Here is a 20,591-nt window from a genome sequence, read left to right on the forward strand (position 1 = left end):
TAAGAGCAGAGCCTCAGTTTGCAGAGGGCTGCTTCAGCCTTGCAGGCAGAGAAGAGTTATGGGTTGTAAAGCAAAGTAACCTACTGTTAATCCTTAAGCTGCTGAGAAAGCTGCTGACAGCCTGCTCTCATTCTCCTAGGCTTACAACTTTGAATTTATTTCTACATGCTTATTTCTGGAATCTACATTTCTATATTCTTATTCTTGGACTCTTCATATATATATATATATATATATATATATATATATATGCTTACCGATTGTATACTTTAAATATGTTCAGTTTATGTCAGTTAAATCTCCATAAAGCTATTTATTTATTTTTTTCCCATGAGACAGCGTGGGAACGTTCACACACACAGCACACAGACACACACAAACACGGGACACAGAACCGCTCTGTGACAGAATCACACGGACCCGGGGTTCGAACTCGGGACCTCGCATGCGCCAGCGCCGCACACTTAACAGGCTGAGCTATCGTCCAGCTCGCTAAGCTATTTATTAAAAAGATTTCAAAACCTTAAAGAAAGCTAGGCTGCAGCTGCTGTGGCCTTTCAGTGGTGAGTCTCTCAAATGCTTTTCCTTTGTTGTGGGGTATTGGTCATTTGCAGTATTTCTGCCCATTTCTCAGCATCCAGTGTCTCTGTAGAAATAGCTGGCTTCCACAGTACAAACCAGCCTAGGACAGCTGGTTCGCATCTACTGTAGGAAGTGCTCCCCTGAACCTGCATTTGTTACGGTGTGTCCATGTGTGTTTGGAGCCCTCTTTGCTGCTGCATGGACCACTCCAGTCAGACGGTAGTCTAGCTTGCTCATGGAGAGACAGTCAGCCCACAGAGTGATCTCTGGAGGCTGGCGTCAGCCCGTGAGAGTGGATCATGAAAGCCACTCTACTAGCTAACCCAAGGTGAGGGAAGGAGCCTGTCATGTGTTTCAGTTCGGGAATGGACCTGAAAGTCCTGTATAAAGAGACAGCCTCACCCCAACTTCCACCCCATCTTGGAACTTTCCAAACCACCCCTCTTCTCATCCTTGCTGAAAATGGTTTGAGGTGAGAGAGGTCTGCCGTGTCCTGCTGTGCTGGGAGTTTCCTGCCAACTTGACACAGCTGGAGTCCTTCCAGAAGAGGGAACCTCAGCTGAGAAAAGGCCCCTGCTGTACTGGCCTGTGGCGCATTTTCTTGCTTGATGATTGGTGTGGGAGGCCCTGCTCATTGTGGGGGTGTCACCCTGGGCTGGTGGTCCTGGGCGCTATAAGGAAGTTTGCTGAGCAGGCCAGGAGGATCAAGCCAGTTCACAGCACTCTTCCATGGCCTCTGTTTCAGCTCCTGCTTCCAGGTTCCTGCCCCAGCTTCCCTGGTTGATTGTCTTAGGCTGTCAGGGGAAAGGATTTCCCCTTTGTCATGGTCTTTTATTATAGCAATGGAAACCCTAAAACAACCAGGAAGCTTTACTCTGCCCCTCTAATCTTATCATTCCCCGGGGGCCTTGTATGTGTAGTTTAGCTTCTCATTTGGGATTATGGCCATAGTTGGTCGCGATTTCCTTGGAGCCACAGGCTGAGGCTGCGGCAAACATTCGGTAAGGTCTAACGCTAATGGTGTTGATCGGCCCTTCCCGACAGTTGTGAGCCCGACTTTGTTACTATAGTTTTGTACATAGATTCCTTCCTGCACTGCAGGATTGTAGCTGTTCCTAGCTTCCTAGGAGGCAGCTTCCTGGTGCTGTCACTTGGGTTTTTATTACTGTTTGTCCCTGCCCCCTCTTTTTAAGTCAGTGCTGTCTGGTTTGCCTTATGATTCTGTCTTTCCTAAACATCATAGAACTTAGTTCTTTGTAACAGTTGTTTTTTATCGTCAGAGCTAGCTTGCTTTCTTCTTTTTCCCTCCCTCCCTCCCTCCCCCCTCCCTCCCTCCCCCCTCCCTCTCTCCCTCCCTCCCTTTTTCCCTCCCTCCCTCCCTCCCCCCTCCCTCCCTCCCTCCCTCCCTCCCCCTCCCTCTCTCCCTCCCTCCTTCCTTCCATATTTCCTTTAAGTCCTTAGATGGACTACTTTCTCTATTTTTTTTAAATGGAAGAATTAAAATGCTGATTTTTAGGATGCCTCATAGCCCAGAGGTTTTAGGATTCTCAGAACTCCTGGAGAGAAATAGGGTAGATAGCATTTGTAGCTACAGAAGACGAGTCAGTCAGGTGTAAAGTGGGTGGAGCAGTGTGACAGATTCAAGGCAGAATCAGAGCACAGGCTGTGGCAATCCACTCTTGTCTGGGCCCTGAGCATGCAAGATCTGCTTTTCTCCTACGGAATACCATTGCTTATTATCGGGATTATACTGGCAGGTAATACAGGAATGAGGATTATAGTAAGTCATGTATTAGATATTTATATTCTTTCCTTTACATTATTCAGTAGGGAGCTCTCAGTAATACATTAATCAAAAGCAACCATATACCGTATTGCCAGTAAACTTATAAGAAACTCAGGCTAATAGGTTAACTGCGAGCATGCGTGTGTATACTTTTTTTGGGGAAGGGAGAGGAAACACAGGATCTATCTATCCATGTAGTCCCAACTAACTTGGAATTTACTATGTAGACCAGGCTGACCTCAAACTCACAGAGTTCCAACCAGCGTTTGCCTCCAGAGTGATGGAATTTAAGGCGTGCACCACCACACCCAGTGTGTGTGCATTCCTTAAAAAAATATAGGATGCAGAAATCTATCAATTGCATTGAACACTGATGTTTTGAGCGGGAAGCCTGGAGTGGTTGTTCTGCTCTACACTCCTGACAGTTGGAATAGCCTTCACGGTGTAGTCGCCTTCACGGTGTAGTTGCAGGGAAGCCTGTCTAGTGAGCGGCAGCTGAGGTACATTTGCAGGTATTATTCTGATCCCGAGTTCCTGAAAGAGTACCCATATTTCCTTCAAAAAGAGAAACACCACAGATTTACATTGTAACATAGAACTCTTTCCAGATGGTACATTGCCGAAAACGTTCTCATACTATAATTTATTCCAGATTTTGTGTGATTTCTCTTAAACAAGGTTTTATTTTTGATGTACGATGCCTCTTTTTTTGAAATGTAAGTGTTGGGAAGATGTGCATGTTGACCTGTAGGCACATTTAGTGTCTAGATGGTGAGAGGAGTGGAGTCATTTCCTTTTTACACCTCTCTAGAGCTCTTCTCCCCTGGGTCGGTGACTGTGGAAATCAGTCTCCTGTAGTGGGGACATGGGCACTGTGTTCTTGGGACATGTAGCTGTGGAGTATAGACCGACAGAGTCAGGTGTATATTCTGACCCTATTCCTGGGTACCTCTTTCAGTTTGTGGTAGGTCTGATTAAGTATAAGACAGAATGGAAAGTAATGGAGTAATAAAAAAGATCTCTGAATACGTGTGGGTATAAAATGACATTAGCAGATTTCCTGTATGTCATAAGGAAGAAAAGTGGAGGGGGGAGAATCCCACTCAATTAATAACAAAAGATGACAAATAAATAGCAAAATTAGCATACAGTATGTGAGATGTTCCAAAACAGCCCTAGAAGGTTCATTTGTTTCACAAGGGTGAACATGAATCATTCCTGTTACACGTAGACTCATCTTTGTGGAAGCATAAATTCTTCCTAGACTCATTTGTAATAAACGAAACACCAGTGTTTTAGAGTTTAGATGAAAGACTAAATATGTGAGCATAAAGTCCTAAAAATTAATGTCATTGAGCACAGTGTCCCTAAGCAGATTTAAAATAACAGCAGCCGGCAGTGTCCTTGACCAGTTCTTAAACATGGCCCTGAAGTACAGAACTGATCGGAGGACAGACGAAAGAATTAGAAGAAAGTCCAGACTAGACCTAAAATGTCTACGACTTTAGAGAATGGTGAAGATAAATGAAAGGGAAAAGGGTTGTCATTTGGTAAATGTATGAGGGCAGCTGAGTGGGGTGCATGCCCTGTTCCGGCTGGAGTAATGAGTTCCCTGGTAAAACTGAGAACGCTTGGGTCCTTAGAATCAGGGTAGTTCTGTAAAGCATGGTACCAGACGAAGGTAGAGCCTTGGAATAGACTTGGCTATATCAAAATATTACCCGTTTCCTTAGCAAATGAAATATGAGGATTTGGAAACGTAAAAGATTTAAAATTGTGTATTTTAAAAGGATTAAAAAAGAAAGTCTTGAAAACCAGGCATAGTGACACATATCTTTAATCTCAGCAGAGGGAGGCAGAAGCAAGACAGATCTGAGTTCATGGCCAGGCTGGTCCACAAAGTGAGGTCTAAGACAGCCAAGAGCATTTTGATGTCTCAAAAAACAAATACAACAAGTCTTGTAATCCCAGTTAAATATCTAGAAAAGGCTGATTTAGCCAGGTGCCTAGGTCTTGGGGAAGCAGGAAGGGGAAGGGAAGAAATCCCTAATGGAGCTGGGTTATGAGAGTGTTTTAAAATTAGATGTTGCATATACTGAGTTATTGAACTGTACACTTTGCATAGGTGTGGTATTTGAATTATATCTCAATAAAGCATTTCAAATTTTTTTTACCTGGAAAAAAATCTCAGCCGATGGACAGTTGAAAAATACAAATGTGTCTGACTAGCAGACTAAGAAACGCTTCACTTTTTTGCTAATAAACATGCAAATTAAGTCAACAGCGAGAAACCAGTATTTAAAATCTTGCATTTGACAGATGTTGAGAAACTTCTGGGTGTGTGAAGGTTTGTGATTCCAGTTCTTGTTCCCAGCTCACCAGGAGGTGGAGGTGGGAAGTTTTAGGCTAGCTGAAACAGTAGAGCAGGACAGAGATGTAGGTCATTGGTAGGCAGAGCACTTGCCTGGCCTGTGTGGCTCTGGGTTCTCTCCCCAGCACTGAATGAAGAAAGGCTAATCCTAGTGGCGCCTTTAATCCCTGCACTCCCGAGGCAGAGGCACGTGGATCTCTGTGAGTTTGGTCTACAGAGCCAGTTCCAGGACAGCCAGGACTACACAGAGAAATCCTGTCTGGAAAAACCAGCCAGCCAACCAGAGTCCATCCTGAGTGTCAGAAGCATGAGGAAGGAGATCAGTTCTTATGTAGGTGAGCCAAGTGTGAATCGACTCACCTGTGTGGAGAGGCCGGAAGGGAGGGCAGCCCATCCCTGTGTGACAGAGACCTTGTAGCCGTCTGCACTCACAAAACAGCAGTTCCATAGTCAGACTGTCCTCAAGGCTGGTTTCACTCATTCTGCTGCAAGTTCCTTCAGTTTAGTAACTATGGTCTCAATTTCTGTCGGCCTGCACATCAGTCACAGCTGAGGGTCAGCTCACAGTATAAACCACTTTACAGGAATTTATTTATTTATTTATTTTTTTGTTCTGAGGATCAAACCTAGAACCTTGCGATGGTAGGATAGTGCTGTGGAGGTGTAGCCCAGCCGAGGCTGCTTTGTCCCTTTGTTAAGAAGTTGTTTGAAACTGCCCTGAAGGTGTATTTAACCCGTTAATCCGTCCAGCTAGGGTTTAGCCCTCTAGTGGCCAGTGAGGCTAAAAAAAAAAAAATACAACAAAGGACTTGTTGATTGTATTGTGCTGGCAAAGTTATTTTGGGGGCCGGAGAGCCTTCGCGAAGCAGTTGCTGCAGGGCAGTGGGGGAGATGATGGTTAGCACCTGGTAGAAGTCTGTGGCCGTGGAGAAGAAGACACGATGTTGTCGTGCACGGGTGTCAGCACCATGGAGGAGTTCAGGGCGGCCCAGATTCGTGTCTGAGCGTCAGGGTGAGAAGACAGAGAGCAAGCAGGCTCGCTGCAGGAGCTCCCATGCTCTGGGAGGGGTTACTGCTGCTTTTCTTGCAGGTGAGGATAATTTCCTTCTACATTTTAAGATTTGCTTCTACACTTAAGATATTCTAGGGTTATTAGCACATGGTAAATCTTTCCCGAAAAAACTGCTCTTTTGCTGGGTATGTTTTTACTTCCACTGTTAAAATAGTGTGAGGTGACAGAATTGATACGGCTTCTTTTAGTGTGTCTGTTTTCCTAGTGGTTTGGAATCTCTTCTCTGTTTATTTTCCTTTGGGGGTTGCCTTAAAGCCCAGTTGTTACTCAAGTCTCAGTTTTCCTGCCTCTGCCTCCAGCGCCTTTGCCGTCCTGTGGTGTTACACTCCGCTCTGGAAGGCTTTGGTGGGGAGTTCCTAACTAGACTCCGTCCTGGTGCCATTTGGACTATTGACTCCTTTTCTCAGGGAAACGTGGCGTCACCCTCACGGTGTGCTACGCTACAACACGTGCTAGCATGACATCTCTAAAGTGGTATTTTACACTTTACACTTGTCTTCCTAACTGATAGTAAGATTGAACATCTTTTTGCGTTAATTTTTCTTCACGTTCCTTCGTCTTAAGTTGTCTGTTTGATACTGTCATGCTGCGCTTCGCTGGGCCTGCTTGTCCTTTTCTCTGTGACTTACGGACATATTGTTCAAATGTTGTAATGCTTTGTCAAAGAAAATCTCCTCCTAATCTGCATTTTGTACTCATTTTTATAGTGTTTTTAACCAGAAGATTTCCTCTTTCTACTGCTGCATTGAAAACATAAGTTTTGCATGTCTTATTTTTCTAAACAAATTTTTATTTATAAAGAGCCATCAATAGAGTAGTAGTAAATAAAGTTCAACATTTGAAAATATTTAAAAATGGTGTTGATGTTGCAGACGTGAGGGAATGGTTCATCTAGCTGCTCCTTGCTCTTGTCTGCCTTTGCTCACTGAAAGTGGTATTTACTTTTTAAATAATGAATTTATATTCTGACAAATTTTTTTTTGGCTCACTGCAAAAATCAAGCAAACATGTCCTGTACCAGAGGGTATATTTGTTAAAATCGATGTCACCCAAAGTCCATAGTTCAAATCTGGTTCACTCATAGAATTTGGGTCATTTTATAATGGCATGCATCTACCATTGTAGAGTCATACAGATTAGTTTTGGTGTTTTTACTAAGTGAAAAAAAATCCTATTTTTACCTCTTCTTGATCTCCTCCCCCTGCTCTGATCACCTCTGGTCCCTTCACTGTGTCCATGATTTTACTTTTTAAAGGAAGTGTTATTTAGAATCTGAAAGTATGCATCCTGCCCTCTTTCACTTACTAAGGTGTACCACGAGTGTGTTCGCGTCTTTTGGGCGATGGTGTTGCCATGTGGACTGGGGGCCTTGCTTGTGCGAGGCAGGTACACCAAGCCATGTCCCTAGCCCTCTCTTATACTTTGTGTTTTGATAGAGGGTCTCACCGAGTTACTCATTCTGGTCTTGTACTTGCTCTGTAGCCCAAGCAGGATTTGCATTTATGCTCTTGATGCCTCAGCCACTGTGTAGCTGAGAGTACAGGACTGTGCCACAGGCCTAGCTCTCTGTGTGTTTTCATGGCTTGGTAGTTCATTTCTCTTTAGTGTGAATTATAGCCCAGTGCCTGTGTGTTCTACACTTTTCCCACCCACCTAGTGCAAGACGTGACGGCTGCTTCACTGTTTGGCACTTTGAACAAGCTGCATAGGCCTCTGATTATGTGGACATGAGCTTTTAACTCCAGCGTGGAGTTAAAAGCTCATGTCCACATAATCAGAGGCCTTCCTGTTGCTGTGAATGAGCTTGTGTTGCTCCGCGTCCTTGCCAGCACCCGATGCTGTGGTGGTTCTGGTTTCCATCACTCTCTTACGTGTGCTGGCGCTTCTCCTTGGGGTTTACTGGCTGTTGTTTGTCCCAGGCGCTTGCCATTTTAGTTTCGTCAGTGAGCTGCCTCCTCAGAGATTTTGCTCCTTTAAAAATCAGACTTATTTTCTCCTTACTGAGTTTTAACTTCTTTTTGTATTTTGGTTAACTTTCCTTTGTTAATTTTTTTTTCTTTTTCTCTGCTCTAGGGATCGATAGCCCATGGCCTGCTTGCTAGGCAGTTGCTCTACCCTGAACTGTACCCCTTTACCAAAGAAGGTCTTTGTAAATGTTTTCTCTCTGACTATGGTTTGTCTCCCTGTTCTCTTGAGAAATATTTACTTTTAAGTGAACGATGGGTGTATTTATTTGTGACCGTAGTTTGTGATGAATTGGTGAATATTTTTACGTAGGAAATCAAGACTGTGCGGAACATGATAGTCCACCTGCCTGTAAGTTAGTATTTACCATCCAGAAGCCGTGCTTGCAGCGCTGAAGCTGGCCTGTGCTGTAGGTAAGAATGACTCCGGGAAAGTCATTCACCCCTCCCCCGTCCCCCACCTCGCTCCGTCTGGGATTGATTGACCTCTCTCTGTACTGGGATTGACCAGTGAGATTTAGCCCAGCCAAGCGTCTGTGAAGCTTTAAGTAGTAGTTTAGTGTTCCTCTGTGAATTGTGTTAAACGCAAAATATTTAATCTTACGGGTCACAGAAATTCCTGATGCTTCACCAGTACAGTTAATGTGATTGTATGTGGTTGAGAAAAAAAATACATATTTTTTATGTGTAGTCCAGGCTGGCCTCCATCCCAGTCCTCCAGCCGCAGCCCAATTGCTGGGTTTTTACTTCTGTGTCACCACCCCATCCTAGTCTCATTTAGTCTCATGGGCTGCCTGGAATCCAGTCACTTTATTTTATTGGAAACTTTAAAAACACTTACTCTCACCTTAGAAGTACATTGATTCACCAAAATATCAGGGCCAAAGTGTTTTCAATATTGAAAGCTGTTTTGTAATCATCTTAAAACCCACCGTGGCTGGGAGTGGTGCACGCCTTTAATCCCAGTACCCAGGAGGAGAGGCAGGCGGATCTCTGAGTTCTGGACTAGCCTGGTCTACATAGTTCTGGGACAGCTAGGGACACAGAGAAATTCCATCTCAACAAACAAACAACAACAAAAGCCTCAGTTTATCCTTGTGACCGTTTGCCGTCTTGTGCTTGTCTGCTGGGCTCCCTCACTTTGCTCTGCTGTTTTCATTTCGGAACCACACACGCGGCCTCTCTTCCATCTTTGTCAGTTACCTTCACTTCCCGCCCCTTAACTTTTCCTTTCCCCAGCTTTTGACATCTTACTTTTTATGTGGAGTTTTGCTGTAGCGCTCAGGATGACCAGCACCCTGTCTCTCCTGCTCCACCACCTTAATCCACCACGGTCTGTCCACCGTGCCCTTCTCAAAATTCTGACTTTTAACATCAAAGTGTCCCAAAGTTTAGCCCTCTTTTTTTTGATGTGTGGTCTCAAGTCTGTTGGTACTGTCTTTGTATCTATGACTCTTTTTTTCCCCCAAATATAATTTATTTTTATTTTATGTTTACTGGTATTTTGTCTTCAGGTGTGTCTGCAAGGGTGTCGGATCCCCTGGAACTGGAGTTACAGATAGTTGTGAGCTGCCATGTGGGTGCTGGGAACTGAACACAGGTCCTCTCTCTAGAGGAGCAGCCAGTGCTCTTAACCACGGAGCCATCTCTCCAGCCCTGTATTCTTAGCTCGCATCTCCTCTTAAACTTCTTGCCTAAGCTCTGGGCTCTATCTTATCCACCTGTTGCTCTCCCAGTGTATCTACCTAGTAACTATTTCCAGATAAATATACATCTGAATTCTAGATCTTCTCTCCCTAAACTGGTGCTGCTGAGGTTCCTGGTTTCGCTTGATTATAACTCTATCCCTTTAGTGCTTTAGCCAAAGCCTCAGTCTCACCCTTGATTAGACATTACCCGTGCACTTGTGTGCACACGGATGTACTTGCATATTACACACAACTCACCAGGAAATCGCCCTGGCTGAGCTTCCAGGAGATGACTAGAATGTGGGGAGTTTTCACCATGGTGGGTGTTGGTTTGGCCAGTCTCCTCTCTTAAGTGGGTGCTGCGACCTCCAGCTGGCCTTTCTGCTTCCTGTTTTGTCTCTTTGCACTCTGCTACTCAGTAGCCAGACTGCGTCTTGGCAAATTATGCCCTACTGTTACCTCTTCTCTGGTTCAGACTGTCGGCGGTCGGCAGAGGTCTGTGAGGCTCTCAGTGTGATGAGGTTCTCCCTTAGCTCCCTGTAGCCTTTCTTTCTGTTCTAACCATGTTGCCTTCCTGCTCTTTCCTGGACACACCAGGGCTGCTTCACTGGTTGGTTTTACAACAGCCTTTCTTGATGGCTCAGGCCTTTGATCAAATGCCGCGTTCTTGGGGAATACTTCTAGATTACCCTGTTTGAAACTGTAGCCCAGGCCAGCCTCCTTTACTCTGCTCGCCCCTCTCCCGTTTATCATGTCTGTTGTTTACGGTCTGGGTTCCCTTAGGATGGCAGGGGTCATTGTCTCAGAGACCTGCAGTGCTCATGCTCACTCCTTCGTGTTTGTGTCTCTCTGAGAGACATAGTGTCTCATTATATAGTTCATGTTGGCTTTGAACTAACTTGCAGTGTTCTCCTTGGAATCCCAAGTGCTGGGTTACAAGTGTGCATCATCATGCCAATTTTTTTTTTAAACTTTAATTTGTTGAGGCAGTAGGGATTGAGCCCAGGGTCTTACACATGCTAGCAAACATCTGTTATTGATCATATCCCCATCCCAATTATTGTGTGTGTGTGTGTGTGTTGTGTGTGTGCTCCTTTATGTGCAGCTGCATGTATGTGCATGCATGTAGAGGCCACCCACCTTGTATTTTGAAATAGGGTCTCTCACTGGCCTAGAGCTCGCCAAGGCCAGGCTGGCCGGCAAGCTCAGGGGTCTTCCTGTCTCTCTCTGATTACGAGTGTACCTGGTATTTGAGAAGTCATTTGTTTTGAGACAGGGTGACTGTATGTAGCCCTGGCCTCTGACTCTCAGAGATCAGCCTGCCTCTGCCTCTTGCCTTTGTTAACTTTGTATGTGGACACTAGAGCTCAAACCCAGATCCTGTGCCCCCGAGGCAAACTTTGCCGACTGAGATGCTTTCCAGTTCCTCTGCTAGAGTAAGACGTGCTCTTAAACACCGCACTGTCTCTCCAACTTGGAAAGATGTATTCTTTTTATAATTATATGTATGTGTGTGTCCGAGTGTAGATTTGTACTCTAGTGCAGTGCCCATGGAGGCCAGAAGAGGGCATCGCATCTCCTGGAGTTGGAATTACAGTCCCTTAGGGGCATTTAGTGTGAGTACTGGGAACTAAGCTTGGTTCTTCTATAAGAACAGTATGAGTCCTTATCCACTGAGTCTTATCCCCATTAAGGCCTGCTTTTAAGTGCAGAACCGTCCTGTGTACTAGCATTATACACACTTCTCATGCTCAGTCTGAAAAATATCCCGAGTGGCCGGGTGGTGGCCGTGCACGCCTTTAATCCCAGCCTTAAGAGGCAGGCGGATCTCTGTGAGCTTGATGCCTGCCTGGTCTATAAGACCAGGACAGGGGGGGCTGGAGAGATGGTTCAGAGGTTAAGAGCACTGGCTGCTCTTCCAGAGGTCCTGAGTTCAATTCCCAGCAACCACATGGTTGCAGGCAGAACACTGTATACATAATGAATGAATAACTAAATATTAAAAAAATAAAGACCAGGACAGCTAAGGCTGTTGCACAGAGAAACCCTGTTTTGAAAAAACAGACAAACAAAAATCCCATGTGTCATAATGGCCGGATGCAGGCATAAAGATTAATCCTGTGTACTGAAAGGTGACAGACTTCCTTTTTTCTTCTTAGCTCCATGAATGGTTTGTCGTCTTCCTTTTTTCCTTCCTTCCTTCCTTCCTTCCTTCCTTCCTTCCTTCCTTCCTTCCTTCCTTCCTTCCTTTCTTCTTTCCTTCCTCCTTCCTTCTATTTTCTTTATGGCTTTTATGTGGTTGCTGGGGATCCAAATGCCAGTCTTACGCTTGTCAAGTGCTTCAACACTAAGCTGTCTCTCTAGTCCCACAGTTTTAAAATGTTTTATTCACGTAGACATCATCCACCCATCCACGCGTCTTTCCATTTAGTGAACGATACTTGCTTGGTCCCTAACTGAACTAGAATAGACTGGTAAGAGAGCTCCTGTCTGAGGGACCTCTCAGTCTCGATACACTGAGCAATAACCGAGTTACGGTTATACTGTGTCAGGCCCTCCGTCTGAAGTGAGCACGGTTGTTACTTCATTCACTTCTAAATTATGCGTGTGTGTGGAAGTGTGCACGTGCAAGTGCACGCTACCAAGGAGTCCAGAAGAGGACACTGGATCCCTTGAAACTGTAGCTGTAGTTGGCTGTGAGCCTCCTGATGTGGGTGTGAGGAGCTGAGCTCAGGTCTTCTGCCAGAGCAGTTCATGCTTTTGCCCCCACACCATCTCTTCACCCATCACGGTTTACTATCCCAGGTTGTTCATAGTATGAAATAGCCTTTAAACCTTGCCTCTTTATTATGCTCTTTAATGTGTCGTTCTGTGCCCTTCTGAGCTCTGTGAGATTACAGGCTTTTAATGGAGATGCAATACTGAGTGATACGCCTTTGTAAGCATAGGTGTTTTATTTTCATTAAAAGGTTTTATCATTCAGTAATTTGCTAAGGTTTCTTCCAGTTTCTTGATTTGGGGTTGTTGCTCGTTTCCTCTTAATTTTTTCTTTTTGTAGTTCTGTGCTTTTCTCGTGTGATAAATACAACATGATGTACGAAGGTCTAATGCAGACTGTAAAATGCCAGGTGACGGAAGGTAGACTTCTCGTCACTGGGTGTTCCTAGGGGTGTGTTTGCTAATGGAGGAACCTGAAAAGTTGTAGCTGTGGCTGTGGAGTAGGAGTAGCCTCTGCTGGGTCAGGGAGAGAATCTCGAAGGGCTGAGTTTGTTTTTGTCTAACCTGCTGTGATGAGTCCTGGGAGGATCCCGGGCGGTCCCGTGTATCACCAGCCATTAACCTGAAGAGGGCATTTGGGAGCAGCCGTGTCTCTTCTTAGCAGCAGTTTTGTCTCAGCCTGACCTAGGAGCATCTCCCCGCCACCTCCTTGCTTCCTTCCTCCTTTGGAGTTGGGTGTCAGTCACAGCTGCTTTCGGTTGCTCGGTCATCCTGATAGTCCACCAGCCGTGGTATTCCTCCTACATGGGAATACCTTTGCCTTTTCTAAACCGTGATGTCTATAGGGCTCTCTAAAGCTATTGATGAAACCCTCCAGTAATAATGTAAGCACTGAATCTGAGGTCCTTGGGTAAATTTGATTTAATCTCATTATGCAGTGCTCCAAACCTGATAGTTTTCCTGTCAAGCCCCATAGTTCTTGGGAGTAGAGTGACCTTGTAGAGCGTTAACTTAAAAAGTTTCTTCTGAAGGAAGTTTGCCCGTGCAGTGCATGTGTGATGTTAAGACAGAAGACTCTTTTTGCTTTTGTGTCTGGGCTCAATTGCAGGCAGCCGTATATAGCCTGTGTTTGTGTGTTTCCCTTAAACATTCTCTTTCCTCTGTTAGACCACTTCCCTTTATTCCCTTCGTTCTCCTTCAGACCCTGTCAGGTGGAAGGACAGCTCACGGTTGTCACTGCTGACTCATTGATTCCCACATAACAAGTGGGCTTTCTTTTGCCACCTTTTCCTGTGGCATGATGTTAACTCCCACAGTAATTAACCTGGCATCTCACCTGCTTGAATTCACTAACTCCCCGAACAAGAAATACAGGCTCTTAGGGGAGGAAGAAAACGTGCGAATACTTTCCTGAACTAGTTTTGAGTTTTATGAGGAGGGAAAATAAGATAACCTCATACCTGATGGAGCTGACTCTCGTGGCTCTTTAGGTTGGTGCCCTGTCAATAGCGGATATTTGCCATTGTTCACGATAAACCTTACTGGACTGGACGTAGTTACTGTCTGCACGCAGAGGAAATGCCAGGTGTGGCTGAGAAGTCACTTGCCTGTCCTGGGGAGAAGTGGAATCCTGGGGGCAAAGCCCCTGTGTATCTCCTTCTCCTTCCATCCAGCTTGGCTGTGCAGAATAGAATAGTCTAGATAATAAACACAAGCTCAGCCTTTATTTTTTATTTTATTTTATAGTTGTGAGTTGGGATTTACCGAGTGATTGATGCTTGGGTAATGGCTGGAGGATGAGGTCCTCTTCTCCTGAACAGCTGCTGTGTTCCTCTCTGTACGTTGGCTTGCTTGCGGTTTAGACTGTGTTCTTCCCCATCTCCTGAGGTTTCACTGTGGATGATGGTGTCAGGCGAGGACTTGAGAGGCAAAGAACTATGTTTTTTAAGTTACAACCCCTTTCTTTTGAAAAATTATTTTTACTTTGGGAGAGTGGCAGGGTATTTTGTAATCTGTATGAAGCATATAACTGTTCCTCCTAAAATATTGTTCATCAAACAACTGAAAAATCCCACCATTTTGTATTCCTATGTTACATGATGTACACAGAGGCTAGATACTCTGCGGGAGAATGAAGTTGTTAATACAGAAAAGACTTTATATTTTATAAGTTGTTTTTTTCATTCATTCATTCAGTCAGTCAACTAATCCTGTTGAAAGCACAAGCAAGAGCTTGAAGGAAATCTTGCTTTGGAAAAAGAGAATCAATTTAGATTTTGGATTTGTTTTGAATGCTATTGTAACAGAACTTTAGATCTTAGAATAATACTGCAGGCGCACCCAGGCTGATCTGCATCTTTTATGGGTGATGGAGTGGAGACTGAGGAGCTTCACATATTCTGTAGGGGTTCATATTTGTTGACATCGCTTTTACTTCATTTTTTCTTTCTCATTTTAGAGTTTCTCGTGGAGCCTGCAGGTTGGTTGGTTCCAGTTGGAGGAAATAAGGCTTTCCTAAGATAATTGGGGAAGGCAGACCTTTTAATTCCATTCATTGGGACTTAAAAAAAAGTTTCAAGGCAACTCTATGATTTGTAGTGCCTGGGGATTGACCTCGTGTGCCGAGCCCTGGCTCGCTTTTGTTCTGACTTCAGCATGGGTTTTCCTGTGTTTGCTGGGCTCTGAGGGGTTCTGAATGCCAAACCGTCATGCCAGAGTCCTTGGCCTGAGGTTGGGAGACCTTGGCTGTGTCCTCAGCCTGCCGTGTAGGTGTCGTCACCAGCTGCTAAAATTTTCACAAAGTCTTCAAAATGGGACGCATTTTCTACAGTAGACCTTGTGGTCTGTGTTTTATAGATGGAATGGTTTATATAGCTAGTTGGTTACAAATTCTGCGTTTATAAAAGCCCCATTCCGGGTCTCTCAATATAGAGACTTCACAGAGCTCCGCTAGAGCGGATCTGGATAGGAATCATGATAGGAATGCTTTAGTGAGAAATTTCTTTTTAAGAAATGGCTTTCCATGGTTTATGTTCATTGTCATGGGGAGCTGTCTTACTGGGGGGACTTTGTGTCACTCTTTTTTGCCATTAGCCACGGGGCTGCCTTTGGATCAGTGAGCTGTCCTTGATCCGGCCATTGTTCTTTCTTTGCAGAGAATAGTCCAGTATTGCTCAAGTTGGAAAGGACTGTTGCGCTCAAAGAGGAAGTTGGCCTGGAGGGTGATATTTAACCGTAGCACACAGCAATTCTTCAGAGTATAAATACTCATGTATGCCCTTTATTGGAATAGAGCTACTCTACCAAACAAGAGCTACAAATGTTAGTTTCAAAATCCGTACATTATATGCATGCATACACAGACATACATGTGTGAGTGTTTTTGTGGGTGGTGTTGGGATCCTGTCCAGGGCCTTGCTCATGATAGTGAAGTACTTTATTAATGAGCTTCCTCCCAACCCTGTACAGTGTTTTGAGTATTTATCATTACTTTATGTTTGATATCTCCCTAGCAGGTAGTCAAGGCTTGGAGTCTCCAGTCTGCCTTTAATTGTCGGAGGACATTTGTGTGCTTATTAGTGATCTTGAATATCTTGTTCCTGCCCTTTTCATTGCATAATTGTGTGACCTAGTTTGACTAATCCATTGTAAGGATATTGCCAGAGTTGAAGTGAAGGGTGTTGTTGCTTTGCCAAAAAAAAAAAAAAAAAAAAAAAAGAGGTAGCCAGGTTGACCTTGAATTTGAGAGGTCCTCTTGTCTCAGCCTCCTGAATGCTGGGATTATAGGTATGTCACCATAACCAGCTTTAGACACACAGACACACTGAGTAAATAAATATAATAGCAATGTAAGAGCTGTTTGAGCTTCTTGGCTTTATGGAGTGAGCTATGAATGACCCAGACTTACCTGACCTCTGTGATTTTTCTCTCCTTGTCCTTTTCTTTTCCATTTAACAGCTGTAGAGGCTGAGAAATGTAGCTTGGTGGTGAAATGCCTATATGGCATGCACAGGCCCTTAGTTCAATACTTGCCCCGTATTTCTTCCCAAACCCAGCAACTTTAAAACCTAACAATAAAATGAGGGGGGGGGGGGCTTGTTAAAACAAAACAAAACAAAACAAACAAACTGGGATGGAACCCAGAGTCCTTACTTGCACTTTCTAGCAAACAGCACTCTAACCCCGAGCAACAGACCAAGTTTGATTGTTTTAAAAAGTGGGAGAATGTGTGTGTGTATTCATGTGTGTAGGAACATATGCATGCACATGTATTTGCTTGTGCATATATGTGCATGTAGGCTGGAGGGTGATGTTGGGTGTCACCCCCAGGAAAGCTGTCCACCCCCTTGGGAGATAGACTTTCTCTCTGGCTGCCCAGTGAGTCTCCACACCTACCCATGCTGGGGTTACAGTGTGTACCATCACTCCTGGCATTTTTATGTGGGCTCTGAGGATCAATCTCCGGTGTTTAAGCATACAAAGCAACTGCTTTCCCAATGAGTCATCCCCACAACCATCTTGAATTTTTTTTTAACATTAAATTTTAAACTATGGAAGAAATGGAGCCTTTAATTTTGACCATTTTAATGACTTGCACTTAAAAATTTTAATACTTTGTAGTATCTGGGAGAGTTACAAAGGCTGTATAAATTTGCTTATTATTTTTCTTCAAGTACATGATTCAGAATGGTTCTTTTACAATAGTGAAAAGGGAACCAGAACTCAGCTGAAGACATAGGGTGGAGTGAAGAGGAGAAGCTGCCTGTGTTTGTCACACTGTGGCTGATGACTGGGACAATCTCTTACTGAACCGGTCCTTACAGCCCCTCCCCTTCCTCCTCTCCCTCTTTACATGTTTATTTATTTATACTTTATTTTAATGGTCTTGCTCTGTTACCCTGCTGATATGGACCCCTGGGCTCTATTTTCCTGCCTCATTCTCAGTAGCTGGGACTACAGAACACTCAGCCAGCACCAACCTTAACACATCTATGCATTTGATAGAGAAATGTATTATCAGTGAAATGTATTACACAACGAAATAAGATTGAATAATATATAAAATCTTATCAGTCTGTAAGTATATGTTTAGAAGAGACTAGTGATTTAATTAAATCTAATGCTGCTCATTTTAACCAATAATTTGAAAATTTAGTTAAGGTAAAAGGTTCAATTGTAAACGAAGTCCAGAAAGTCAGAGCTAATGCGCTTGCTCCTGGACTTAGCAGATCTCTGAGTGTCTGCGCTGCTGGGGACAGCTCAGACTGCCAGAGAAGTGACAGTGGCAGAGAAGTGCACCGGGTGTGCTGTGGACTCAGGGGCCTTTGTCATGCAGTAGAGCGAGGGAGGGACAAGTCCCAAAGGAAGCCACTTCTTAGGGAGTTGTCTGAATAAATGTAGCACTGTTGAAAATGCTGAGCTTACCCAGAGGTGTACTTAGAATGCAAATCCTTCTCTACAATCCCTGAGTGCTGGGATTCCCAGCATGCCTTGCAGCCTCTTTTAAGAACTTGCCCCCTTCCCTAAAGAGGCTGTCAGTTATCTAGATTTTTCTGGCTGTTGGACATCTTAGTTTTGAGTCAGTTGCAGTCCTCCTCATAGAGATGGGTCTATTTGCGCTCAGGTGTGCAGTGAGTTTAAATGATGGGTAGGTGAGGATTATCTTTCCCAGGCTGAGGGAACGACAACACTTGAAGACCACGGCCAGCGTGTCGGCCAGGAAGAAGCGTCCTGGCTTCTGTGCTGTGTATTTGCCGCCTCCTGTGTTCTTGAAGCATATGCAAGATGATCTCAGTTATAATGGCGCATGTTTACTGAATAACTCACAGGCTTTTTATTTTTTAATATTTATTTATTTATTTATTTATTTATTTATTTATTTATTTATTATGCATACAATATTCTGTCTGTTTGTATGTCTGCAGGCCAGAAGAGGGCACCAGACCTCATTACAGATGGTTGTGAGCCACCATGTGGTTGCTGGGAATTGAACTCAGGACCTTTGGAAGAGCAGGCAATGCTCTTAACCTCTGAGCCATCTCTCCAGCCCCCCTCACAGGTTTTTTTTTAAATCTTGGAGATTTAGAAGCTTTAAAAATGTGTGTCCTTAGATGGAACTGATAAAGTATTTATTCAAAGGTCACCCAGGGTATTTATGGAAATAGGAAATAGGGTTTATATCCTGGTTGTCTTTTGTTTGGTCCATTGCTTGAGAAAAAGGAGGTAGTCTCTCATTACTATCCAATTAAAACAAAATTTGATTAGTTTTTAAAATAACGGTTGGAAAATGGCTAGGACATCAGTAGGTATACGGAACTGGCGTGGGGACTGTGGCTGGAGCTCTGTGTTGGAACGTCGGCATGCCTACGGGTTGGGATCCTGTGGCCAGCACACACAGAGAACACGTGTAACTTGTGTTTATTACACACCATTTTTAGTGTAAAATCTTACCCTTAAAACATTCTAATTGCAGCTGCTTCATTTGGAGTGTGGCCTTGTGGCCTCAGCTGCTTTCTCTTTGTCGTTAAGAGCATCTGGCTCACTGCGTACTTTCTTCTTTTTGTGCGACCTAATCTGTGCTGATTTTCCTATATTAAAATTATATTGACAGGAGAAAAGTGATCTTTCTGAGCTGTTTCTCATAATAAAAGTCCCTTTGACTGTTAGTGCATTGCTCTTTGGTTTCATATACGTCACTATCTATAAATCAGAGTCAGTTAAGGCCCAACTATTAAAATGTTTTACTCTATTTTTCTTTTTGAAAGTAGGCTTTTGGATGATTTTATTTGATTAATGTGTCCTTTCTGTATTTTCTGGTATCTTGCTTACATACTCTTAATTCATTTTTTAAAACACAAACAGTTCAGAATACTGTTATTAATTTGAACCGTAAGTTAGCCTGGGAACAGTAAGATGGCTTGGTATTAAGACCACTTGCTCCTCTTCTGCGGGACCTGGGTTCGGTTCCCTTCATGGCATCAGAAGCCTCAACTGTCCCAACTTCTACTTCAGAGGATCTGATACCGCTGGCCTCTGTGGGCGCTTGTGTGTGTGTGCACAAACCACATTCAGACATACATAATTACATGTAATTAAAAATAAATGTTGAAATAAGTTTGCCTAATGTATTTTCTTGTTGGCTTAACCTAAATTATCTGTGGCATTGCATGATCATTAAATTTATATAAAGGATATTCATATCTATGTCTTCACTTGGAATGGAAAATTATTTTTCAAGAGTAATAAACTAACTGACTTTATGTTCAATTTTCCTAGGGCTGCTTTGGAAGAAGTTGAGGGAGATGTGGCGGAGCTGGAACTAAAACTCGATAAGGTAAACTCTGAAAAACATTCATTCTTATTTTCCCTAGTGAACGGGTAGTGCCTTCAATCGGAGTTGGTTTATGTCACTGGGATCGCTGTGTGAGTAGGTGCTGTCCTCCTGATTGGACACAGAAGGAAATGAAGCCTAGAGACAGAAGGTAGCTTGCCTGTTCAATTGTCAGAACAAGGATTTGTGTCCACATCTGACTTCAGAAGCCACAGAGGTTCCTTTAGTTAGAAGTTTATTCCTGTCCTCTCCATCAAAATATCTCATTTATCACTTCTGATACTTGGTGGGTTTTATATATAAGCTTATGATCCTAGTTGTAAATTTAGTTGTAAATCCTAGATGTAAATCAAATACAAATAAAATTTTAAGTGTTCATTCCCTTTTAAAGCTAATTCTAGCTAATACTTAAAATACTTAACAGTTGTACAGTTATATCTTATATAAGGCAAGTGCACGCTGATTCCCATCTTCTCTTTTGTTACTGACAATGGTTTTTGGATGTATGTCCATGAAGCATTATCTGCTGTGAACCAGGCAGAAACATTTGGATGAGAACTGCATGGCTTTTGACCCATTTCTTCAGACTTCCTTCATTACTGCTGTTTGATGATATCATATCTCTCCAGATTCCTGGAGACAGGCGTGTGCACAGATTAAATTCCTCTCCTGACAGTGATTTCGGTTGGACAATTAAATGGTATTACCGTGTAAAGCAGTCTTTTCAGACCCTATGGTACATAGGCATCACCCGGTCATCTTTTGGCGGAGCAGTGCAGGTCCTGACTCAGTCACACTTAACCCAAAGACCCTGAGAATCTTAAATGATCAAAATACTGGAATCCTAGAGTCTTTCTTAACCAAAGGGGACCCAGAGTGTGAAAACTTAATAGTGTTTAAAATATTGTTCCCCGACCCCTGCCTTTCTTCTCAAAAATCCACAGTTACTTTCTGTGTCTCTCGGGTAAGATCGCGAGTCCCTATAAAATAAGCATACCTGTCCAGATTCTTGAGCTGTTGTCTTTTTGGTGCTGTGGGTCTTAGAGAGCAGAAATTGAGGCTCACAAGGGATGGTGATTA

The 20,591-nt window shown here is 43.6% G+C and overlaps 1 protein-coding gene across 4 annotated transcripts in view; it reads left to right on the top strand.

Annotated features, from left to right (window-relative positions):
- The window catches only part of Acap2 (ArfGAP with coiled-coil, ankyrin repeat and PH domains 2), a 117,872-nt gene that overhangs the window by 25,363 nt on the left and 71,918 nt on the right, over positions 1 to 20,591 (top strand). For 2 of the 4 annotated variants that reach the window (XM_038345048.1, XM_038345049.1), the window contains exon 2: positions 19,457 to 19,514. In XM_038345048.1, the coding sequence (XP_038200976.1) occupies positions 19,457 to 19,514 (58 nt within the window). Of the gene's footprint in view, positions 1 to 8,069; positions 8,190 to 19,456; positions 19,515 to 20,591 lie in introns of those variants that run through there. The other 2 variants (XM_038345050.1, XM_038345051.1) reach the window with 2 other exon arrangements.

This window comes from Arvicola amphibius, chromosome 10 (assembly GCF_903992535.2).
Source record: "Arvicola amphibius chromosome 10, mArvAmp1.2, whole genome shotgun sequence".
Classification (NCBI taxonomy): Eukaryota; Metazoa; Chordata; class Mammalia; order Rodentia; family Cricetidae; genus Arvicola; species Arvicola amphibius.